Raw genomic sequence first — 11549 nt, 5'->3', positions numbered from 1 at the left:
ACTACTTTCCTAATGTTAAGGAAAGGTACAGACAGTAGTGTTTGTTGAATGAGACCACAAGTCTATGTTAATGTATGTATTGTCTTGGCAGATGTGTTGGTTGTGAAGTGTGTGTTGATTTTGTCTGAATAGATCAGGTATGTATTGTCAGTAGCCTACATAATCTCCCTGTGTATAACACTATATGATGTATTGATGTGTATAAGACTGTCCTCCTTTCCATGAACAGTAAAACACAGTGTCATCATTGACCAAGGCTTATATAACAGTAAATTCAAGTGTAGACATTACGGTCATCAAATATTCAATTATTCAGATAGGAAGTTTAAGCAGTATTTATGTAATTGTGAAACATGGCCCACTGCATGTTCATACACACAAACACACAAATACACAAACATGCACACAGTAAGACATTCATTTGAAAACACACATAACAACAAATGCTTTTTCAGCATTCTCACAATATATAGACAAGGACACAGACACAAAAAGGACACAGAAAGGGAGGAATGACAGAACGATTTGACAAGGTTTTATTTTCTTGGCCTCTGTTTTGATTGGATGACTTTCAGTAGGATAGGCCTTCTGTTTTTAGTTAGACTACTTCTTCTAAGAGCTAGGGAGTGAGAATGAAGAAGGCTGGATAGCTTAGTTCTGATTCGTGCAAATGGTTGAGTGACCTGTCATAGTGTGTGTGTGTATATGTTTGTGTGTGAGTGAGTGTGTGTGCATGTTGTTTGTGTATTGTGTGTGTAGCATGTCACTTCTGAAGCATCATATGCTGCCTCCCCAGAAGAGAGATACATATGTATACATCAATGAAACATGTTCAAAAATGGTTGATCACTCATAAAGAGATATAAGAAAAGTAAAAACTTGTTCCATAACCAACAGCATACACAAACACATAGTGCTCTCAATAAACATTCCACAAACAGTACCAGTCAAAACTTTGGACAAACCTACTCATTCAACGGTTTTTCTTTATTTTTTACTATTGTCTACTTTTTAGAATAATAGTGGAGACATCAACACTATAAAATAACACATATGGAATCATGTAGTAAAAAAAAAAGTATATTTTAGATTCTTGAAAGCAGCCACCCGTTGCCTTGATGATAGCTTTGCACAATCTTGGCATTCTCTCAACCAGCTTCATGAGGTAGTCACACGGCGGATGGAACCAAAAATCTCAAATTTGGACTCATCAGACCAAAGGACAGATTTACACCGGTCTAATGTCCATTGCTCGTGCTTCTTGGCCCAAGCAAGTCTCTTCTTCTTATTGGTGTCCTTTAGTAGTGGTTTCTTCACAACAATCCAACCATGAAGGCCTGATTCATAGAGTCTCCTCTGAACAGTTGAGGTTAAGATGTGTCTGTTACTTGAACTCTGTGAAGCATTTATTTGGGCTTCAATTTCAGAGGCTGGTAACTCTAATGAAAGTTATACTCTGCAGCAAATGCAGAGGTTGGTTGAGAGAATGCCAAGAGTGTGCAAAGCTGTCATCAAGGCAAAGGGTGGCTACTTTGAAGGATCTAAAATATATATATTGAATTGTTTAACACTTTTTTGGTTACTATATGACTCCATATGTGTTTTTTCATCATTTGTCTTCACTGATGTCTTCACTGTGATTCTACAACGTAGAACATAGTAAAAATAAAGAAAAACCCTGGAATGAGTAGGTGTGTCCAAACTTTTAACTGGCACTGTATGTTGTGTATACATACAGTGCTGCGGAAAAGCATTTGCCCCCTTTCGGATGTTCAACATTTTTGCATATTTGTTATTAGATTTTGTAATCAACCAAAACCTAATATTAGATAAAGGGAACCTGAGTGAACAAATAACACAACAATTACAACATGATTTAATTGATTTCATAAACAAAGTTATGCAACTGATCAACAATTACAGGAAGCTTTCTTTGCAGTCATTGCAGTTAAGGTGGCACAAACAGTTATTGAGTGTAAGGGGGCAATGACTTTTTCACACAGGGGAACTGGGTGTTGCATAACTTTGTTAATTAAATAAATACAAATAATAGATCGATTTTTTGTTATTTGTAAACTTAGGTTCCCTTTATCTAATATTAGGTTTTGGTTGAAGATCTGATAGCATTCAGTATCAAAAGTATGCAAAAAAAGAGCAAATCAGAAAGGGGCAAATGCTTTTTCATGGCCCTGTATATACATACATCAAACATGAAATTAGTCACATTTGGTCATTTTTAGAAGTAGAAGCTGCACATCTGCTAGGGGTTTGGGAACTGAAGGTGCTGCCAGGGAGAAAAGCAGGTAAAATGCTGTGTAAAAGACAGAACAGTTAAAATGCCAGGCATAGGTCAAAGTCCTGATCAATGTTTAGATTAAAGGGTCAGGTTATAGCATAGATGGTCATAGAGGTAAAAGAAAAGGGAAGATGGAAGGTGCCAGTTATGGACCAGATCGAAGTCCAGGTTAAGGGCCAGCTAAAGGCACAGGTGGAGGTAAGGTCAAAGTGCAGTGGTACGGTTCCAGTAAATTGGAAGATTCAGTCAGTGTACAAAGGGAAGGGATTAGCTGAAGTAAGTAAGGGCCAGCTAAATTAAGGAGGGACAGGTAGGTATAGTGTTAAAAGTAAAAGGAGGAGGGAGGAAGAAAGTTTGCCCTGGCTCCTTGTCCTGAGATGGAAACAGATTATTATATCACTGAGGTTTGATGTCTGTATATATGAGTATACCATTTAACTTGAAATACCACAGGATGAAGATGTCTCCACAAAAACAAAACACAAATAAGCAGAGTGACCCTGGATAAATGCAATACAGACGAGACAAAACAGCTACATAGTGGTTGGACAGGTGACAGGGGGATGGTGCTACGGGGTGATGAAAATACAATTTGGGGATGGGGTCAGACAGCCGACACACAGGTGAACACAGAGAGACAGGGACAAGGGCCCCACATGGGCTCACAAGCACTTTCTTTCTAGCTTGCTCTCTTATTCTGTGGTGGCATGCGGCGGTACCTGACTATAGCCTGTCTGGGGCTCGGAGGGCTGGTGCTGGGGAGTCCCGCACGGGGAAGGAACCCCCGATGTAGAGGCTGACCGGCCCAGCTTACACACCGCTTTGGATTCTGTAGGGAGACATGCTCAGTCGGTTAGGATGTACAGTACATTGTTGCTAGGGATGGTCTGAGGACCTGTGTTGTAAGGGCCGATAGTGTTCTCAGGACCTATAGGCACATTTGCCCTGTCCTTCGTTTAGCTGTGCTTTAGCCTTCAAAAGGAGTTAAACCCCAAATAATGAAACATAATTCTTTCGGTTAGCTAACCTTGACTGCTCTGTCCTCAGCACCTGCATTTTATTAACTTCATCTCAGTTGCACTGAATGTCAGAAATGCATAGTGGTCACACAAGTTGCATTTCAGTTGCATATGACTTTAACCAACTCAACAGTAAATTCAAGAAGAGATCAATCTTAATTTACAGTGCATTCGGAAAGTATTAAGAACCCTTGACTTTTTACAAATGTCACAGGCTTATTCTAAAATGAATTAAATGTTTTTTTCCCTCATCAGCAGCAGGCACTGGGAGACTTGTCAGGATCGAGGAAAAGATGAACGGAGCTAAGTACACAGAGATCCTTGATGAAAACCTGCTCCAGAGCACTCAGGACCTCAGACTGGGGTGAAGGTTCACCTTCTAACAGGACAATGACCCTAAGCAAACTGCCAAGACAACGCAGGAGTGACTTCGGGACAAGTCTATGAATGTCCTTGAGTGGCCCAGCCAGAGCCCAGACTTGAACCTGATCAAACATCTCTGGAGAGACCTGAAAATTGTGGTGCATCAATGCTCCCCATCCAACCTGAGAGAGCTTGAGAGGATCTGCGGAGAAGAATGGGAGAAACTCCACAAATACAGGTGTGCCAAGATTGTAGCATCATACCCAAGAAGACTCAAAGGTGCTTCAATAAAGTACTGAGTAAAGGGTCTGAATAGCTATGTAATTGTGATATTTCATTTAAAAAAATCTAAAAACCTGTTTTTGTTTTGTCACTATGGGGTATTGTGTGTATATTGATGAGGGAATAAAAAAATTAAAAAAAACATTTTGGAGTAAATCTGCAAAGTCACAAATTGTCAACTGGTCTGAATCCTTTCCCAATGCACTGTATCAAGGATTCTGAGCCACATTTTGTACACATAAATATTTGATGATGTAAACATTCATTTCTTTCACCATATCTGAATTATTTAGCCTTCCATGATATAATGCATTTTTTTCTGTTATAAAATACTCATATAGCCTACTTATAATTCTCAGATGTCATGCCAATACATTTTGTAGACACTTTTCATGTGTCTTCCAAATTATTAGCTCTTACCATTCGAACACTATGGGCTCCAACATTGGAAGTCTAATAATTGTTTAACTATTTCCATCTAAAACACATTCTCTTTTACATTCATTTCTGTAATTAAAAACAATGTGTGTAACTCCAGGCAGAGGCCCTCACCTGTGACCCCACTCCCCAGCATCATGGTGGGGCTGACAGAAGAGCGTCCCAGGCGGCTGGGCATGGCAGTGGGGTTGGATGAATGTCCGGAGGGTCCATCCCACTCCTGGGATTTGGGAGACTCCTGGCTGCCTCCGTGGTGAGCTTTGCTCTCGTGCCTAGATAGAGGTTCTGTACTGTGGCTCCTGGTCTTGGCCTCACCTGGGAGGGAGAGGGTTGTTTTGAAAAGGCTATTACATTTTGTAAATGCTTATACACAATCTATATGCACGCCACCACTACACTAAAACCTCTGGACTCAGTGTACCATAGTCCCCTTCCTGTTATTACTGAAACCAGGCCACCATCTAGGGTGGACTGGTTTCCATTGCTACATAATGCAGTTTTACAGAAACTCCCTACAGCTGCATTTACACATACAGCCCAATTCTGATCTTTTCCCCAAATATTGTAGAAAGAGCTGTCAAAAGACCAATACATGGAAATAATACCAGAATTTGTCTGCCTGTTTAAGCGCAGCATACCGATCTTTCATCTCTTTTTAATTGGAGGCATACCACCTGTGTCTATACTACCAAACTAATTCAGATTTGTTTTTCATATCCAATTTTTATTTATGACTGTCCACACTCAGATTTACATGTGACCCATATCAGATTTGTGCATTTACACTTTTAAAAAAATCAATTATTTCACCTTTATTTAACCAGGTAGGCTAGTTGAGAACAAGTTCTCATTTGCAACTGCGACCTGGCCAAGATAAAGCATAGCAGTGTGAACAGACAACACAGAGTTACACATGGAGTAAACAATTAACAAGTCAATAACACAGTAGAAAAAAAAGGGGGGAGTCTATATACATTGTGTGCAAAAGGCATGAGGAGGTAGGCGAATAATTACAATTTTGAGTGATAAATGATCAGATGGTCATATACAGGTAGAGATATTGGTGTGCAAAAGAGCAGAAAAGTAAATAAATAAAAACAGTATGGGGATGAGGTAGGTGAAAATGGGTGGGCTATTTACCAATAGACTATGTACAGCTGCAGCGATCGGTTAGCTGCTCAGATAGCTGATGTTTGAAGTTGGTGAGGGAGATAAAAGTCTCCAACTTCAGCAATTTTTGCAATTCGTTCCAGTCACAGGCAGCAGAGTACTGGAACGAAAGGCGGCCAAATGAGGTGTTGGCTTTAGGGATGATCAGTGAGATACAACTGCTGGAACGCGTGCTACGGATGGGTGTTGCCATCGTGACCAGTGAACTGAGAACTGTGAACACTGATGTAGCCAATGAAGTAGCATACAGATGGAATGCTCATTTTCTGTCACTGTTCCTTTACATTTTGGGTGCTTGTCATAGTAGCGGCAGGTCATATGCAAAAAAGCCAATTCACAGCAAAAAAAATCTGATATGAGGGTCCAGACTGAGGTCACATATGCAACATGAGAATTGTATCAGGATTGAGATCTACCAGCGGTGGTCAGTGCCGTTTAAGATGAGGGAGGACAAAACATGTTTATGAGCAAGGCCTTATTTCTATTACTGCATATTGGATGACTCTCATTCATATTCAATTCACCCAGTTCACATGGTACTTTCATTTTCCCTATACTCATGAGGTTGCTACAACCTAGCCTATGAATGAAAGTTTACAACATAGGTGCACACAGGTCGAGAGACAAATTTGAGGTGATAGACAGTGACATTCAATACCACCTTGCACACTCTAGCCTGCATCTAGCTGCTATAGGGTGTAATCATTAGTCCAACAGTTGCAGTTTTTTTTACTTTTAAGAAACATTTTTTAACAGAATCAGCGGAATGAATACACCTTTGATCACACGTAAACAGAGTTCACTCTCATAACAGCCACATAGTATTTGTTTGTGGACTTTAATGCACAACAAATCAAAAGCTTACCTTGACATGGAAGAGTTCCAGTGTTGTGTTGGAAAGTCATAGCCAGCTAGCTAACATAGCATCCCTCTGTTTGAGCAGTGTGTTTCAGTAGGCTAGTAGGCTAAGCTAGCTAGATGCATTTGCTGAAACTGAGAGTGAAAGAAATGACAAAATCTCTCTCTCTCTATTTCTCTCTTGCTTCTCCTTCTTTTTGGAAGAAATTAATTTACTCAAAACTGTTCAACTATTGTCTCCCTCTCTCTTTGAGTCAACTACTCACCACCTTTTATTCACCGCAGTGCTAGCTAGCTGTAGTTTATGCTGTCAGTGCTAGATTAATTATCTGATCCTTTGATTGGGTGGACAACATGTCAGTTCATCATTCAAGAGCTTTGATAGGCTGGAGAACAACCTCCTGAAGTTGTCATAATGTGTAAGTCTATGGGAGGGGGTGAACACCATGAGCCTCCTAGGTTTTGTATTGGATTCAATGTACCCAGAGGAGGACGGAAGCTAGTTGTCCTCCGGCTACACCATGGTGCTATCCTACAAAGTGCTGTTGAGGCTACTGTAGACCTTTGAATAGTGTGTTTTAATCAGTTATTTGGTGATGTGATTATGTTTAGTATAGTATTATCTAAAAGGGTTTTACTTTTAAAATGTTTTACAATTTACATTTTTATGAACTTCACTGAGGAGGATGGTTCTTCCATTCCTCCTCTGAAGAGCCTCCACTGAGATCCGCATTTGGAAGTGGTATAAATTGGAAGTCAAAAGATTAGATTCCATATTTATTTTGTCTGTTCACCTATTTCACCTGTTCACCCATTAGTGAAAAGATCAGATAGGTATCAGATATGGAAATAATTAGCATAAGATCTGATTTGGGCTTCCTGTGCAAACACAGCCATTGACTTGCTCACAGAACTGGCTTGTTCTTGATGTCCCCCGTACCTCATCATGATTAGAGAAAACTGCATTCGATTATATGCTACCCAGACATGGAATGAACTCCAGGAAAAATTGGACAAACCTTATGGTTGTTTTAATGCCATGATTGGTTGATTGATTATGTGTATTTTGTATTTGCTTCCCTGGTGTATACATTACATTTGATATGACTTCCCTGTCTAAGCAAAGGTTCATGTTTACTTCCAGAGTATATTTATTTTGTATTGATGTATGTGTTTATTATTTTGTATGCTGTGCAAGGGTCACAAAAAAAAAACATGAGTTTCAATATGACATCCCTGTCACGCCCTGACCTTAGTTATCTTTGTTTTCTTTATTATTTTGGTTAGATCAGGGTGTGACGAGGGTGGTATGTGTGTTTTCATCTTGTCTAGGGTTTTTTGTATATCTATGGGGTTTTGGTTTGTCTAGCTAAATGTAGGTCTATGGTGGCCTGAATTGGTTCCCAATCAGAGGCAACTGTTTATCATTGTCTCTGATTGGGGATCCTATTTAGGTTGCCATTATCCATTTTGGTTTTGTGGGTTATTGTCTATGTGTAGTTGCATGTCAGCACACGTGTTTATAGCGGCACGTTTGTTTAGTGTTCTTCGGTGTTCTTCGGTGTTCTTCGGTGTTCTTCGGTGTTCTTCGGTGTTCTTCGGTGTTCTTCAGTGTTCTTCAGTGTTCTTCAGTGTTCTTCAGTGTTCTTCAGTGTTCTTCAGTGTTCTTCAGTGTTCTTCAGTGTTCTTCAGTGTTCTTCAGTGTTCTTCAGTGTTCTTCAGTGTTCTTCAGTGTTCTTCAGTGTTCTTCAGTGTTCTTCAGTGTTCTTCAGTGTTCTTCAGTGTTCTTCAGTGTTCTTCAGTGTTCTTCAGTGTTCTTCGTTTAAATAAAGAGGAATGTATTCATCTCACGCTGCTCCTTGGTCTCCTCGTTATGACGAACGTGACAATCCCTGACTAAATAAATGTTAAATCACCCCAAATAAATAAAAATAAAAATTTATGTAGATAAGAAAGGATCAGATCTTCAATCAGGGCACCACTCCAATCCTCTCAGATCAACACTGCACAGGTCCCTAAGGAGTCCTTGGGTCTTTTGGGATGTTAAGATACTGCAGTATGAGTACAGCCTGTGTCACTATAGAGCTGAATACTGTTGGGTGCAGAGGTGTGTAGCTAGAAAGGAGGAGGCCATATTTCCAAAAATGTTGCAGATGTCTAAGGAGGCCAAGAGGAAGCTATAGCAATGCCAGATGGCCTATTATCTCTGTACAACCCCTCAGGTTGAATGGTCTAGCACCCTACACCAGCGAGATCATGGTGTCGTGTTCTGGTCATCCCTTCTCTTCTACACTGTCCATTTATGCATGCTTATTCTACTCATGCTTTCTCCGCCCGCCCACACTTCCTCATGCCTCTTTTCCTGTCCTCTGCTGGGCGGCTGGGCTGTCTTTTTAAACCCTGCAACCTGCGCTCACAGCCTGTCCATTTGCCACCACATTCATCACGTCCTTCATGTGCGCTAAAGGCATTAAGGAAATTGCTTTGCTAGCAGATGAAAGCTTTTTTCAATTATATTCACTGGCAAGTGTATGAGCCGTAATAACCTTCTTGAGCATGGTCCATTTGCCAGCCAGAGCAGAGGATAGAGAGAGGGCGAGAGAGAGAGAGAGAGAGAGAGAGAGAGAGAGAGAGAGAGTGTTTTCGTGTTGCTATGTCGCCCTGTAGCACTCACATCTCTAGTCAAGAAATGCTTTGAAAGGCTGGTCACAGCTCACATCAACACCATCATCACACCCTGGACCTACTCCAAATTGCATACTGCTCCAACAGAGCCACAGATGATGTAATCTCTATTGCACTCCACACTGCCCTTTCCCACCTGGACGAAAGAAACACCTACATGAGAATGCTGTTCATTGAGCACCTTGGCATTCTTGGGCACAGGGACTTCAAACATGTAGGTATTACAGACTTGGTCAAGGAGAGGTTGAAAAACACAAAATAGCACAATTGGTCAGGAGCGTGTGTGTGTGTGTGTGTGTGATCTGCCTCATGATAGGCCTATGGGAGAAGCAGTGTTTCACAGGAGTTCTGGTCTCCCGAGTGGTCTAAGCTACTGCATCGCAGTCGTCTAAGGTACTGCATCGCAGTGCTAGATGTGCCACTGGAGATCCTGGTTCGAGTCCAGGCTCTCTCACAGCCGGTCGCGACCGGGAGACCCATGGGGTGGCAGACAATTGGCCGAGCGTCGTCCGGGTTAGGGGAGCGTTTGTCCGGCAGGAATGTTCATGTCCCATCGCACCCTAGCGACTCCTGTGGCGGGCCGGTTGCAGGTGTACGGAGTTTGCTCCGAAACATTGGTTACGGCTGGCTTCCGGGTTAAGCAGGCATTGTGTCAAGAAGCAGTGCGGCTTGGCTGGGTTGTGTTTTGGAGGACGCACGGCCCTCGACCTTCGCCTCTCCCGAGTCCATACGGGAGTTGCAGCGATGAGACAAGACTAACTACCAATTGGATACAACGAAATTGGGGACAAAACGGGAAATATATTTAAGTTCTTAAGTTTAAGAAATATATTTAAGTTCTGGGCTCATGCTACTTCTCCTGGCTGGACAAACACTGACTGACAGCGTCTGTGCACACACACACACCACCTGTTAGTCTTGCCTCCTCCATGCTCCCTCAATTCCACAGCAGATAACATACACACTATAAACACATACACATGTATTTTGTGTTGTAGATATGTGATAGTATAGTAGTGGCCTGAGGGCACACACTTAATAAAGTCGGAAGTTTACATACACTTGGAGTCATTAAAACTAGCTTTTCAACCACTCCACAAATTTCTTGTTAACAAACTATAGTTTCGGCAAGTCGGTTAGGACATCTACTTTGTGCATGACACAAGTAATTTTTCCAACAATTGTTTACAGACAGATTATTTCACTTATAATTCACTGTATCACAAAATGGGTCAGAAGTTTACATACACTAAGTTGACTGTGCCTTTAAACAGCATGGAAAATCCCAGAGAATGATGTCATGGCTTTAGAAGCTTCTGATAGGCTAATTGACATAATTTGAGTTCATTGGAAGTGTACATGTGGAAGTATTTCAAGGCCTACCTTCAAACTCAGTGCCTCTATACTTGACATCCTGGGAAAATCTAAAGAAATCAGCCTCAGAAAAAAAATGTAGACCTCCACAAGTCTGGTTCATCCTTGGGAGCAATTTCCAAACACCTGAAGGTATCACGTTCATCTGTATAAACAATCGTACGCAAGTATAAACACCATGGGACCACGCAGCCGCCATACCGCTCAGGAAGGAGACTTTCTCTCCTAGAGAGTACTTTGATGCGAAAAGTACCATTCAATCCCAGAACAACAGCAAAGGACCTTGTGAAGATGCTGGAGGAAACGGGTACAAAAGTATATATATCCACACTAAAACAAGTCCTGTATCGACATACCCTGAAAGACCGCTCAGCAAGGAAGAAGCCACTGCTCCAAAACTGCCATAAAAAAGCCAGACTACGGTTTGCAGCTGCACATTGAGACAAAGATCATACTTTTAGAGAAATGTCTTCTGGTCTGATGAAACAAAAATATAAATGTTTGGCCATAATGACCATCGTTATGTTTGAAGGAAAAAGGGGGAGGCTTGCAAGCCGAAGAACACAATCCCAACCGTGAAGCACGTGAGTGGCAGCATCATTTTGTAGGGGTGCTTTGCTGCAGGAAGGACTGGTGCACTTCACAAAATAAATGGCGAGATGAGGTAGGAAAATTATGTGGATATATTGAAGCAACATCTCAAGACATCCGTCAGGAAGTTAAAGCTTGGTCACAATTGGTCCTTCCAAATGGACAATGACCCCAAGCATTTTCCAAAGTTTTGGCAAAATGGCTTTAAGGACAACAATGTCAAGGTATTGGAGTGGCCATCCCAAAGTCCTGACCTCAATCCCATAGAATATTTGTGGGAAGAACTGAAAAAGCTTGTGGGAGCAAGGAGGCCTAGAAACCTGATTCAGTTACACCAGCTCTGTCAGGAGGAATGGGCCACAATTCACCCAACTTATTATGGGAAGCTTGTGGAAGGCTACCCAAAATGTTTGACCCAGGTTAAACAATTTAATGGAAATGCTACCAAATACTAATTGAGTGTATGTGAACTT

At 41.4% G+C, this 11549-nt stretch overlaps 1 protein-coding gene across 1 annotated transcript in view; it reads right to left on the bottom strand.

The window, feature by feature from the left end:
• Nucleotides 1-2294: 2294 nt before the first annotated feature.
• Nucleotides 2295-11549, bottom strand: part of nyap2a (neuronal tyrosine-phosphorylated phosphoinositide-3-kinase adaptor 2a) — a 108495-nt gene continuing 99240 nt past the window's right edge. The window contains exons 5-6 of the mRNA XM_031798602.1: nucleotides 4513-4713; nucleotides 2295-3125 (exon numbers count right to left, since the gene is read on the bottom strand). Coding sequence (XP_031654462.1) covers nucleotides 2989-3125; nucleotides 4513-4713 — 338 coding nt within the window. The 3' untranslated portion in view covers nucleotides 2295-2988. The remainder of the gene's footprint in view (nucleotides 3126-4512; nucleotides 4714-11549) is intronic.

This window comes from Oncorhynchus kisutch, linkage group LG19 (genome assembly GCF_002021735.2).
Source record: "Oncorhynchus kisutch isolate 150728-3 linkage group LG19, Okis_V2, whole genome shotgun sequence".
NCBI classification, from domain to species: Eukaryota; Metazoa; Chordata; class Actinopteri; order Salmoniformes; family Salmonidae; genus Oncorhynchus; species Oncorhynchus kisutch.
This window is presented reverse-complemented; position numbering and strand designations above follow the sequence as displayed.